General features: G+C 40.7%; 1 protein-coding gene across 1 annotated transcript in view; it reads left to right on the forward strand.

Annotated features, from left to right (window-relative positions):
- The window catches only part of asic1b (acid-sensing (proton-gated) ion channel 1b), a 150,930-nt gene extending 139,311 nt beyond the window's left edge, over window positions 1-11,619 (forward strand). Inside the window, exons 5-11 of the mRNA XM_070845225.1 lie at window positions 1,635-1,785; window positions 2,752-2,808; window positions 3,347-3,500; window positions 6,953-7,044; window positions 7,379-7,458; window positions 8,146-8,247; window positions 9,052-11,619. Coding sequence (XP_070701326.1) covers window positions 1,635-1,785; window positions 2,752-2,808; window positions 3,347-3,500; window positions 6,953-7,044; window positions 7,379-7,458; window positions 8,146-8,247; window positions 9,052-9,147 — 732 coding nt within the window. The 3' untranslated portion in view covers window positions 9,148-11,619. The remainder of the gene's footprint in view (window positions 1-1,634; window positions 1,786-2,751; window positions 2,809-3,346; window positions 3,501-6,952; window positions 7,045-7,378; window positions 7,459-8,145; window positions 8,248-9,051) is intronic.
- The last annotated feature ends 2,838 nt before the right edge of the window (window positions 11,620-14,457 follow it).

Consider the following 14,457-nt stretch of genomic DNA (forward strand, 5'->3'; position numbering starts at 1 on the left):
CTCCAGTACAAATTGTAAAATGCAGCTCTCTAAATCATGACAGTGGCCTTTAATTTATTGCTGTGTGAGCACTCAGTGATGCACTGTTTGAACTGATGAGACGGAAACACACAGGGGCTGTTTTATAGCCTCGTACTTCATTTAATGCATCAAAATCTGCCCTTCTTGTTCAATGCAGCCGAACTGTAAATTAATATTGCCAATATTTTAATGTGATATGCAAATTGAAAAAATGGACTTTACTTTTTCTACATGATCACTCTGTTGCAACTTCATGTGTTAACAAGATTCATTGGCTTGCTTTGGAGTAGGAGGTACATATTTTTATATATGTCTTACTGCATATATGATGATAACAACATATTTTTTAAATTAATTCTTTACCTGGTTATTTTCTTGCTATTGTCTGTATTTTTTCCCTGTTTTCGCACCATGCACAGAGACCCTGATGATGGAGGTGAGGGATTTTTGGTGCCTGTAGTTGTGATCTCTCCAGGGGTCAAGCAGTATGCTCTTCATTATCCATCTCCATTTTTTGGATGGTTTTCTAGCCCAGACTTCTATTAGTTTTTGTTAATGGTTTATTGGTTGTGTGAATATATGCTGCTTAAGTGGGTCTCTGTGTGCTTTATTCTAACTTTACCAGTTATGGCCAAATTTGTAAAAACTGGACAAAAAAAAATATATTCAAAAGTTGTCTTTCCAACATGAAGAGCTAAAACAATGAATCAATTATTTGATCTTATTAGTTGTTATAAGTAATTCTTTGAACAACAATGCCAGAAACTCGCTGGTATCAGCTTCTCAAAAGGAAATATTTGCTGGTTCTCTGAGCCTTCTTTTATAGTTTTATGTCTTTGGGTTTTGGACAATTGCTTTTACAAAACAAGTAATCTGATTATGTCGACTTGGGCCTTAGGAAGATATGTTGGGCATTTTTTACTGTTTTCTGAAATTTAATATTATAATAAAAATTTAAAGACAAAGAACTTAACTGCTAGAGTTTATGTTGGCCCGGTGTTGTAAGTGGGTTGTTGTTTTTCAGTATATAAAAATGTTACCTTTATTTATGTTACAGTTGTTTAGCAAACTGTGTGTAATATACCCTGGAGTGCGTGTCCACTCTGACGGAAAAAGCTTTTTCTGAGCCTCTCTGTGCTGGACTGTCTACATCAAACGAATATTTCATTGTACAGGTTGCACAAAAGTGAGAGAAGATGTACATTTCTGAATCAAAACAGAAGAAATGCACTGTCCTCCGGCAAAGCAAGAGTGTAACTTCTTCACATCACAGCTCCTCTATACAGCTGATACTATTCAGTTCCTGCATGGAGAGTGGGCAGAACAATGAAACCACAGATGGAGAATAGTACAAGCGTAGGAGAGAAGCTCCCACAATAAGCGCTGCTATGCGCATGTACTCGCCATGGAGTAAGAACGAGATTCCTTTTCTGTGCCAAATTCAATAAATGTACATTGGCCGCTGATATAGGCAGAGTAATAAGTTTATCATCATATTGATGGAAAGCAAAAGGTCAAATGGCTCCATTAAAGCGGGCGCCGGAGAGGACGTTCAACAGATATTTTGCTCTGTAGCTAAAGTGGCTCTGCGTTCTTGCTTCTCTCTCTCTCAGCTGACGTATCTGCCTCCACCGTGGGGGGACTGCAAGGCCACGCCGATGGACTCAGACTTCTTCAGCACTTACAGCATCACAGCCTGCCGGATTGACTGTGAGACACGGTACCTGGTGGAGAACTGCAACTGCAGGATGGTTCACATGCCTGGTAGGAACCACAAGGGCATCTCAGTGTTGGAAACACTGCGTATCTGCATGAACTAATGATGATGTAGATGTTATGGTGCCTGTCGTTGCGGTTTGAAGTGCTTTCATTTAAAATCATGGCGACAATAACAGTCCTTAAGGAACTTTTTGCCAGAGACTGCAGAAAATCAGACACTTTCACACTCCAGTGAATTGGAAAACTCCACTATTTTCACTTTGTGTTTGTGCTGTGATTACTGCTGGTGTTTTCTGTCTACCTCCTACATTTAATCACTGTGTGGCATCAAATTGAAACAGAGTTTGGCACAGAGGAAACATTTGGATTTGGCCTCCGTTAACCCGCGCTCACCTGTCCAATGATTGTTAATGTCTCTCACTTCAGTCGGGGTCACTTTCAGCTCTGTGTTTGCATATTAATAGCCTGACAATCTGTCTCTGTGTGATAATCAGGATTAGCTGCTATCTTATAGTGATTGTGCAGTTGATTAATGTGAGTCTATAGAGAACCCTCCCGCTAAAATACTCTGCCCAGTGAATTGGGCTCTGCTCCTATTCATCTCCCCTATCTCCCTGCCATTAGAGTGATTTCACAAGTATGAACTAAAATGCAGTGATTCATTGCATCTGGGGAATAATCCTCTCTACATCTAGGACGTGTGTTTTTCCTGTGTTGTCCTAAGAGAGGGGGAGAGGGAGAGAGGGAGAGAGGGATGGATACAAGGGTGACTGAACTGAAAGTGGTAATGAGAGGCAGCGAAAGTACAAAAGTTAATTAAACCAATCACGAGATGGAATCTAATTTGTAACAAATATCCAGTCGCGATAAGGACCGTAATGACAGTCTAAGACAAAATTAATTATAAGTGCAGATCTGGTGATCTTTTGTGCTTCTCTGAAATCTTCTTCCGTCCTCGCTGGTTGTTTTTGTTCAGGCTGAGAACATTGTGTATCTTCTGCCTGTCCTTAGGAGATGCCCCATACTGCACCCCGGAGCAGTACAAGGAGTGTGCAGATCCTGCCTTGGGTAAGGAGATAACCCAGCATGCTGCGTGTGTGTGCATGTGTGTGTGTCTACACTGCCCAATGTGTATGTCCCACTGTTCAGAGCCCCTGATCCAAGCTGATAACGGATAATAGTCTTCAGCCTTCAGCCTGATGATAGCCGTTCTCAAATAGTAAACCTCAGACTGAGGCTCTACTTTTCACACTCCCCTGTCTCTCCATCAACTGATACCTTTCAGGCCTTTCATGTCTGTTGCTTGTTTTCTTATTAACTTGCAATCGCTCGCTCTTTCATGACATCGACTCACGTGTCAGCCTGCGGCTGTTGCTGTCTCTCTGGCTCTGTCAATGTGTGTCTTATATCTTTTGTATTTCTTTGAAGGGTCTCTGGGGTGTCTCCTCACGGCGTCTTTCCGCAACTTTTCTTTGACGCCTTTCACTCTGCTTGGCATTTCGTTTGTCATCCTCGGGTGACGATACATCTATCCATCCCCGAGTCTTCTCTCTTTCAATCTCTCCATCTTCCTTCTCTCTCCCTGTCTGTGTGCTTTATTTTCCAGACTTTCTTGTCGAGAGAGACAATGACTATTGTGTGTGTGAGACGCCATGCAACTTGACACGGTACGGTAAAGAGATGTCCTTTGTCAAGATACCCAGCAAAGCGTCAGCCAAGTACCTTGCCAAGAAATTCAACAAGACAGAGCAGTACATAGCGTAAGTCACATTTTTATGTCTTATTTATCCAATGAAGAGCTTGAATTTTGCAGCACTGCTTCACTTTTTTTCCCAGTTTTACATATTATCAGCTTGGTGCTACTCAGCGTAACCAGTCTTGTATTACTGGCTGCTAAGCTGCCACACATGACACAGTATAAAAATACTCTGCTTATATATATATGAATAATAATTTGCGCCTTGTTAAATATTCCTAAAAGCACTATTGAAAAATCCAGAATCTATGATTATGCAAATATTTTTTGTCACTGAAAAGTCCTTTCTCAGTGTTTGTCTCCTTGAGGTTTCAAGTTTCCACATCGCTGTTGTGTAAGTTGCATATTAGACTTCGACTGGCTTCCAAACTGGTCGTGATGTTACAAAGTCATAGCCGCAGGTCCACGTCTTAAACTCAGATTTGAGGTGATGAAAACGGCCTGTTAGTGTCAAATTCTGCACACACACATTAGTCTGCACCATGAAGCTCAAACACCCAAGTATCAATAAACAGAACACATTTCTGAGTGGATGGTGAAGTGTTGCCTTTTCTAGTGCAGAGGGGTAATGCGGGACTTTAATTATGTTAATTATTGTTAATCAAATTTCAGTGGAATCATATTGTGATAATATTGTACTATCATGTTATGGCTTTACTAGATGAATGAATTTATTAGATTAAATGCATGATACTGGGACACTGTGTTCAGTCTATTTTGTATCAATTTGATCATTTTACGTGTTGTTTTCCATGCATTTGCCATAATGTGATTTAAACAAATCACAAGAGATTTAAGAAAATGTACTTTTCTCTGGCTTTTCATTGTTGGGGAATAATTATTTTTTTAAAAACAGGTTGTTCTTAATATGTAACTTGTTAAGGCTCCGTCATATTATGGGTTAATGCTGCACACTTGCTGCCAGACAGTGCTGACAAATCTCAAATGTAGCCTGAGGAACCTGGTGTTTACTGTTGTTTTAAGGGCGTCAAACCACATCTTTGTCAGTCACCAGTTAGTTAGATTCCCCACACATTTTCTATATAACAGAATTTAAGTGTTTTTAGGTTGATTTCCTTTAAAATAACTTGCTTAATGGTTGCACAGTAACTGCTGTAACCAGTTCACCTGTTCTTTTTTTTTATTGAGGTGGGGTAATAAAGTAAGGAGCTTCCAGTCAGAGCTTAACGTGATTAATCAGCCAAATATTAAGTGTTTCTTTGAGGAAAAAATCAGAAGTAGTTTAAGGAAACGAGAGGGTGGAAGAATTGTTGAATCTTTTATCTGTCATTCCCATCGGAGCTCTTGAGGACAAGATAATTACACCATATGTAGTCATGGTGGTGCAAAAACCTTTCACTTCTCCCTTCAGAATATTTTTCTAATTCCCTGTGGATAGATGATGAGTCCATCCAGCTCATTTTTTGACTGGCCATATTTCCATGCAGTGTCAGTCTGATGAACATTAGCAGGGAGTATCTGGGCTGAACAGGGTTTACTGGCGTGAAGCTGAAGTCTGTCACAGTGGACTGTCTGTCTGTCCGTCTGCCTGTCTACCGGGAACCATAAACACAGCCAGAGAGAAAGAGGCACAAAGGCATACAGCTTCATCTGCTCTTTGACAGCAGTTCTGATCAGACATATTGGTTATGCACAAAGCAATGAGAACAACAAACAGCGAGGACGCATACTTCAAGCTGCAGGCTGACACCTCACAACAGGTGGGCCCACAAATCAGGAGAAAAGACTCAGGAATGTCAGTAATAACAAGATGAAAAACACCTAGATCAGTGATTCCCTACCAGGGTACTAGTACCTAGAGGGTAACTACTTCTGCAGCTGCCAGGGGGTACGTGGAAAGACTGTAGAGAAGCTCAGCTCATTTAAAAAATATATCCACGCATTGAGTTAGCTTGTAACACCTGAACACTATGTGCTGCAATTTTGTATGCATGAAAACTAGTTAGCAAACAGAGAGAGGTATACAGAGAGAAGTATAACAGTTGGCTCAAAGTAATGGACACACAGTAGAAATGTATAGCTAAAAGAAATGGATAACCACTTCAAATGCCTGAAATGTATGCATAAAGAGTTGAAATAGTTAGTTAATGTTAAAAGTAGTAATAATAATTAGAAAAGGTTACAGTCCTTTACAGAAAATATCAGATAAAACCAAAAACATTACAACATAGAAACACTGTGAGAAATGTAAAATAACAATGTATTGGATAAACAATTGAAAATGAAAATGAAAATAGCTAAAAGTTAGCTAAATTGTTTACTTCATCAAGAGGATAGACAGTTGAAATGGATAAAAATGATGTATGAATAAATGGTTGAAGCATCAGCTTCCAGAAGTAGAAGTCTACGATTGCAAACATGATCAAAACAACTAATTATCCACTGTTATATAATTAATAGTGTTAAATTACATCCAGTGTTACTTTAACACAAACGGGCACATTTATGATACACAGGTGTAATTAGCATTTATGAGGACTGAATGCCATTTAGGTGAGCCAGGTCCAGGGTCCTGGTATTGTACATGCTGGCTCAATGGAAAGGTTTCCTGGGACACTCGCTGGAGCAGAGCCATCACTAAAGCTGGTTGTTCCACATGTGCTTTTCCTCTTATGATATGTCAACATGTCCGTAAAGGGCTACTCGAGCTCATCTGACAGGTCTGTGGCTGTGCGTGTGATAAAAAAGATTATGAACAAAAAATACTGAACCACGCGAGGAGTTCAGTGCATGATGATTGCTTTTCATGGTGTTTACTAGGAATGTTTGATGTGCTTTTAATACAGTTAGCGCAGTCAAACTGCAGGAGCTGCAAGTATATCCCCCACACTTAACATGAAACGAGCAGATGCTGTGTGTTCATTTTGTATCAGTGCATCTCCATCTACGTTACCAATTTGAATTAAGTCGTTTAAACTGAGCCCTCGGCTTTACCAGAGTCTCTTTTAATACTGTGAGATCATCGTTGTCGTGACTTAAAATGAAGTAATAAAATAGTGCGCCGAGTACACAAAAAGACAGCGCAAAGTCAAATTACGGTTTTGATCTCAACTCTAATGGGATGTGAAGTCTGATTCGGCCCACAGAGAGGATATTCAGGAATCAAAGTAATAGTCTGCCTTGCCTTCAGCCTTTTTCTCTCTGCTTAAGTCACGAGTTTTAGACATTACCACAGTATGAAATCATATAATCATGAAAGCTGTAATCATTTCCCTTGTTTTCCTCAATGACCAGACCCACCTAAGGGAAATTAGTCGGTGGCGGCAGGTTATTTGCTCAACTTGACGCGTCTGCTCTGTTATCTGCAGGAAGTGGCAGGCTCACCAGTCACTCACCGCCTGAGGACACTCTGATAGAAAGCTGTGCAAGATATAAAGACAGAAGACATCTGAATATGTGGCCATAAGACTGTATGCTTTTCCTCTCTGTTTACAGTGATAACATTCTGGTTCTGGATATCTACTTTGAAGCGCTGAACTATGAAACCATTGAGCAAAAGAAAGCCTACGAATTGGCAGGCCTTCTGGGTAAGGAAATGGCTGTCAAGTGTTTTCATGGGAGTAGAAAATATGCAAGATGTAACATGACAGATGCTTTGTATCCAAAGTGACAGTAATGCAAGTGCTTGCATTTTCAAAAGTCTTCAGGTCCCAGAAGACAAAAAACAAATTGCCCCTTTAATCTATTGTGGCTTTTCAACTACATTTTTGCAAACATCTGCTTTTTTTTGTTACATTTCTCACCTTCAGACCTTAATAAATACAAAAGAGAGGTTTCAAAGCTGACCTCACAGTACAGCGATGCCTTCGGCCTGTGTCTTGTATTAACTTAGAATTTGTGGTTTCTCATTTATCTTTCCAGGTGATATTGGGGGTCAGATGGGTCTCTTCATCGGAGCCAGCATCCTTACTATTCTCGAACTGTTTGACTATCTATATGAGGTAAAATAGTTCTCCTCTCAGTGGGAGCCTCTCGCTTAGACACAACATCCAGTGCAATGTCTTGTTTATGGATATTCAAACTGCTCCAATATTATGGAATTAACGCTACTTGCTCACAAAATGGAGTTTCTCACACAATGTTACCATCCGCACAAGGACGTGTTCTAGTGAGTGTGACGAACGCTCTGTCCCTCACAACCCCGCAGCCCATCTCTGTGCGACACACACGCACACACATATCTCAGCCACAGCGACGCTGAATACATTAACATTTTGGATGTATTATATTTTAGATTAGTCAGGATGTCTCTGTCTGTTCTCATTAGAATAACTCTGTGTTGCATGCTTCCTCTGTGCCTTCGCTACTGCCAGCAATGCAGAAAGACGTTTCATGTGTCTGTTAGTCCTTGATTTTAGATGTGTGTGTGCATGTGTGCTTGTTTGTGTGCGTGCGTGAGAGAGAGAGAGAGAGAGAGAGAGAGACATAGAGCAAAAAGCAACACCTGTTCATGTGTAGGATCAATGGACATATTTTTAGATGCATAAAATCAGTCTAATTGGAATTTGCTTTTGAGGTTGCCCGATCTTTCATAGTTTTCTGTTGCTCTCGACAAGAAAAAAAGAAGAATCTGAATATTGTGTTTGGATCGCACAAGGTCAGCAGTGTGTGTCCTCGCCTATTTTCAGGTGATCAAGTACAAGCTGTGCCGATGCGCGAAGAAGAAACACAAAGGCCGCAACAACAATGACCGGGGAGCTGTGCTGAGCCTGGATGATGTGAAACGCCATGTCAGTAGGCTGCTGCTAAGTACTTTCACTGTGTCAGGCTACATTGCTTTGACAGGGGCACACTCTCTTCCTTGTCTTCACTGTCTCGACTGCAGCCGGGGAGAAGGAGGACGAGACGGTGGTGGTTGGGAAGAGTAAGCATAAGAGAGGGAAGAGATAGAGACGGAGGAGGCCAGGAAGGGGAAGACTTGAGATATGCGAAAGGGAGCGAAAAAAAAAGATTGGGATGAGAAGAAGAGAAAATTGAGAGAGAGAGAGAGAGAGAGAGAAGCTGGAGAGCAGAAAGTGGCTTGAATTTAATCAAAGCTGGGGGACAGGACCAGCAGGGACAGGCTGGAATTAGAGCTCTGGAAGGTGTGACAGCTCACTTATTTCCAAGTGTAAATGAAGTCAGCTCACTTTAATTGTAAGCCTGAGCCCGGGCAGAGAAAAAGGCAAAGATCCTCCTCCTCTACTGACTTATTTGGTAGTCTACTGTCTCCTTCCACCTTCATTATTCTCATCTCGTGAGGTGCTTTTTTGAGTGATTCTTAGGAATCTATTTCCTTTCGCCTTCTGGCCCAGCTTGTTGCTCATGTCATGTTTGTGACTTCAAGGATTCCTCGAATGCATTTTATTTTCTCTTTTATTTTGGGTGTGATGATTCCCCCTCTGCGCATTTGCCTTCAATCTATCTCAGTGTTTCCTCTCCTGGTGATCATTTCTCTCCTCTGTCTGTATACTCCTCTCTACTTTATCTTAACAGCCTTTTTACAGTCTGTCTCTCTCTCTCTCTCTCTCTCTCTCACCTCATTTCTCTCTCAGGCTCCTTGCGAGAACCTGCGTACACCATCAACATATCCTGGCAACATGCTACCTCATCACCCAGGCCAGGGCAACTTTGAAGACTTCACTTGTTGAGCAGACCGGGGTGAAGAATCAAAGTGCGTGTTATGCAACCAAAGCCAACCATACAACAAGAACTATCCAACACGGGGAGTGTGAGGAACTGATACAAAGTCTAACAGAGGCACTTTTTACATAGAAACGGAGCAAAGCAGACAAATCAAATACGACAAATACGGCGAAAGAACTTTCACCAGAGGCAAAGTGGAGAGGATATCCCAAAAATAAAAATATCTCTTAATTTTTCTGAGAATATTTCACGCAGCACTCTAAACTCTTCTTTCTGTCTCTGTGTTTCCCTCTGGAATAATACTGCCGCAAAGGATGCTCATGGAGAAACCTTGCCAACACGGACCTCTGTTTCAAAAGACTAAAAAAAGTGTATTAAAAAAAAAACAAGGGAAAATGTACAGTTATCTCACCATAGACAGCAGATCAGAAAAAGAGCCCCCATGCCTTTATATAACACAGCAACACACGATGGTTTCACACAACGCCGGCCTGCTAGTGGGACAAATATTCATACTTGCTTACTCCACTGTACATGTAGCAACATCTGTAACTGTTGCAGCGCTCCATGAAACAACAGCTGGACTCTGTGTCGTTCGTAAGAGAATGTATCAATGTTCGCAATGAGTGTAGTCGGGTGTGCTGGGAAGAAGGTCGGGGCGTCGTGGCGGCAGTGGTAGTGGTAGAGGTGCATCATCTACCGTTTGAAATGTACTGGTGATGATTTCAGGTCTCATCATGTAAATGCATGCTTGTATTTGTCCAGTGCATGTTCCTCATTTCATTTATAATTTAGTTTTTTCATAAATACACACACATATATATATATCTATATATATATAAATATTATAATTACCAAGTTTGCCTCAATGATATACAGGAAAAGGAAAATACATCCCATATATTTCTGTGGACGTGAGTATCTGTGTGTGTGTGTGTGTGTGTGTGTTTGCGTGCGCACTCACTTGTATTGATGGGTGCCAAACATCAGTGCCCAAGCAGGTCCAGCGCGTGTTTGTTGATTGTGCAAATGAATGAGCTGCACCTAATTTAATTTCTCATCCGTTCATTTGATCGTTTTCCGGCGTGCCCGATGAGTGGAGGAGTTTTCATTCAACTTCATTTTCTCTTATCTCGACTCCGGGATGAGCTGAGGTGAATTCTGATTGGTGAAATCCTTGGAGTTTTGTGGGGCTGGTAAAAAAAAATTTCTGTATCTGTGTTCTAGTTGCAAAAGTCTTTATCAAAGCACAATATTGCCAGTATGTAGAGGTGATGTAAAAGACAACGTACTATTCTTCTTGATATATTGTCATATAATTAATATCGTGTTGATCCGACTGTTTTTTTGGTTGTTTTTTTCTTTCATATAAAACATACTGGATATTGCCTGATAATCCTGTCTCCATCTTCCAGGTAATAGGCTGGTCTATTTAGTTATCAAAGCATAAATAAAATGTAAATATCATTTTGGAAATTGTTATTCTTCTGAAGTTTTATTCTTATCAGTGAATTTCCTCGCCGAAGCCTTTATTTGTTTGTTTGGTAATAGGTAAACAGAGGCAAAGCAATGTATTTTTCAACACCAGATACTGTGCAAATGTTCATTTTTAATCACAAGTAGCTCTCAGAAAATCTGTTTAAGCATTCTGCCCTTCAATGAAGGCATTTTGCTATCTCTATTTTCACTAATCAACATGTTATCTCTTGTTCTGCTTCATACGACATTTTCTTGGAATTAAATCAGCATTAAGCGAAAGGTTTTGGGGCAGGAGCCTGGCATTAAAATAGATATTACTTATCTTCTTCAACCCTTCATTTGGGCTGCAAGCCACAACATTGGTGTTTGGGAGCTCCACACTCTTAAAATGTAATTACAGTTTCAGCTGTTGTATGACAAAAGGATGGATGAGAAATATCCTGCAAAGCCAATACAAGTTTATCTAGATTGTCAGTCAGCAGCTGCACATTATGGACGGCTTCTCTCGTATTCCACTGTACATCTGGTGCTGCCAACTGCTTCACTCATATTAGAAAAGCAGCTTGGTGATGCATGACTCTGAATATTAGAGCCCAGTTATCCGCCCTGAAACATGGTCTGCCTCGAAATCATGTTTGTTGCTCAGTCGGCTGCACATCAGTCCACGGCTACCAGACACTGAGGGTTACTCTAGGACGAGAAGTTTACTTTTGCCTTATCATTTTTTCATGGTTTCTCAAAGTGGGAAACCAAACATCAACATTGTTCATCAAATGTGAGCGTGCATTCATGTTTTATTATTCAGAGGAGAAACCTCAGCTGGTAGCCGCGCATTAATATAAGTGTTAAATTTCCTGGGCACCAGCTCCAGCATCTAATGAAGATTTTTCCTGTTTTGAATGTCTGAAACATGATTTTGCTCCCTAATGGTTTTATTATTTTCTGTTGTACCTGCCAAGAAGACAAATTAATCAAGAAATAAAAGATGATGCTGTTTATTTCCCGCTTGCATTCGTGTCTTTGTCTGAGCGACAGTCTGCGGCTCAGAAGATTGCAGGGGAGGGTCAGAGTACAGGAGAGCTGCCTCCCACTTACAGAGATCCTGCAGAAGGTGTTTGCTGCATCCTGATAAGGCTGCAGGGCAAAGCAGGACCCCACCTGCTTTTCCCCTGCTGCCTTATAAGTGTTGGAGGTGGCAATACCACTGGAAATCTTTCCAAAAATGTTGGATTTGCAAGGGTTTCCTGCAGTCTTCTGATCTTAATTGTTAGTTTCCGCATGTCGTTAGCAGATCCAAAAATTTTGGCAGCACCACTTTTCCTCTCTGAATGAGGTTAAATCATTACGTGCCCTCATTCAGCTCCCTAGTAAACATCTCAGAGATGACTGCACCCTGCTCGCTTTCACCTTGCTGGTTGACACACAGCCAATGTGCGGACAGCACAAGAGAGACGCTCCCGTAATGAAATCCATCCCAAACTGCCTGCCCTTCTTAAATGGCTCTAACACCCTCCGCTAATCACCTCAGACGGCTGGATGTGATTTACAGGGGGCTGTTTTCATGCAGTGAACTTATAATGTTTGTTATATTTTAATGAGTCTTGTTGTGCGCATGTTTGCTCTCGCATCCATCAGTTTAATCATGCCTTCTGCTGTCACTGAACATGCACTCACACTCAAGATCTTAGGAGGTAATTTCCTGCTAATCCTATTATCACACCTTGTTATCTACACCAACAAGGAGATTATGCTCTTGTTTTACAATTTCTTAATGTGCTGCACAGTGTTGCCTGATTTTCAGTAACTAGACGAGCACACACTAAAAATCACTGGTCCAGTTTTGTGTCATTATACTGCAGCTCTGAGGCAATACTGGGTCAGCCAGTTTACCCAGTACCAAAGGGCTGTTGTGACCCAGCGTTGGTCTTATCTTTTATTTTACTGTTGCTGGTATTTTAGAATGAACAGAAAATATGACCATTTTGACCCACCGTTAGACAAAGCAAGCTCAATATTTACCTTCACACTGTCGGCGTTCAAAAGTGCAAACACGTATCATTAATAACCACCGACAAGATGAGAATAACACAATGTGCAGACACTGGATAGACATTTACTCAGTACTGTACAATTTTGAGGAACTTGGGTGCTTCCATTTTATGCTACTTTATACTTCTGCTCCACTACATTTGAGACGTGAAAACCGAGACTCTGCTTCATGTATATGCCTGCTTTAGTTATTTTGCTCCTTTAGATTATTATGACCAAGTATAATCGACAAATAGATTAGGATGTATCATCATAGATTAAGCTACATGGCAGTATATAAAATAGTTAAATTACTTCAAATTTTACCAACTGCAACATTAACAGGATGTCGCTTACACATTCATTTACCAGTGATTACAAACCAGTAATATAATAAGCACATACAGTATTATTCCAACCTGGGCTACTCTGCATGAGGACTTTTACTTTTGGTACTTTAAGTATATTTTTATACTAATACTCATGTACATTTTGTATTTTGACTTGTAACATACTATTTCCTCACTTTTACTGCATTACATTAGTAAAATTTCTGAATATTTGTTCCACAACTTAAGTTTTTTTTTTAAATAATGCTAACACTGGATCAAAACAACCCATTTTCTCCCCATGGTTAACGGGTAAAGTTAACCTATACATTGACCCTATGGCCAACTATGGCCAGTTTTGACCCAATGATCTTTAGCGTGTGTTAGACATATTGTACATTAAATGCATCATATTGCTGGATCTGTAATCATTTCTTAAAGCAGACTCTCCGGCTCGCTTTCACTCTCACTCCTGCCAGCATGTCAGATGAGTCACGTTTCTGGTATAAATTTATCCTGTCAGATCTCACAGTGCAATTAGGATGCTCAGACGTTTGTCATAGATAAAGCTGCGGCCAGCTCCTCTGGGCTCCACTTAACATTCTGCTCGTTAAGAGGATTAATAATTACAGCGCAGTCAAGTTTCTCAGCGCTGAAAGACGCTGTATTCGATTCGATGGTTGTTCTTTGTGTAAAGTATGAACCCTTGTTAATTTGTTTAATATACAGGCTGTCAGGAGGCCTGTACAAAGTAGACATGATCAGCCATCTCACACACACAGGATGTAAAATCCTCTCTGGGGATCTGAAGCACAATGCAGGAGATCTGATTCTCTCTTGTCCCTGGAATGAGGATTTTTCTACTAATTCCAAAAAAACATAATGCATCCCCCCCTCCTCCCTCGTATACACTCACACAAGCACACTCAGATCAAACACAAACAGGGCTATGCAACCAGATGGGTTGCCATGTTTTGTACTGTTGTAGCTCCAGACTAATTGGGGGGAAGTGAAATGACATCAAAGTTTGGAAACAAGAAAGTGTTTGATTCTGTGGCTGACTTACAGGACCCCAGTCGCTCCACTCTTAGCTTGTTGTTTACTTGTTAATGCATAAACCACTTCAGAGGACCAACTTCCTCCCTCGGTGTCTCTCTCCATAAACATAATATTGATGATGTGCATTCAAAGACTGCCGTGTAAAACTGTTTTACTTCAGGCTGGAGGTGCAGCGGTTGTGATTTACATCAGCTAATAATCCTGAAAGGAGCTGATGTACTAATGTATGATCCCCAACTGTGATGGGAAAAAAAAAAAAGTTTTGATTTTAACTCCCCAGAATATATAATGTCTGTGATTTTTGTGATGACTCAGGCTGCGTGTTGATACAAGTGACTTGACATTCAAGTTATGAAACCAAAAATAAAATAAACACTCCACATGTTCAGAGTGTTCCTCCTCCTCATCAGGCATTTCGGT

The sequence above is a fragment of the Pempheris klunzingeri genome, chromosome 2 (assembly GCF_042242105.1).
Source record: "Pempheris klunzingeri isolate RE-2024b chromosome 2, fPemKlu1.hap1, whole genome shotgun sequence".
NCBI lineage: Eukaryota > Metazoa > Chordata > Actinopteri > Acropomatiformes > Pempheridae > Pempheris > Pempheris klunzingeri.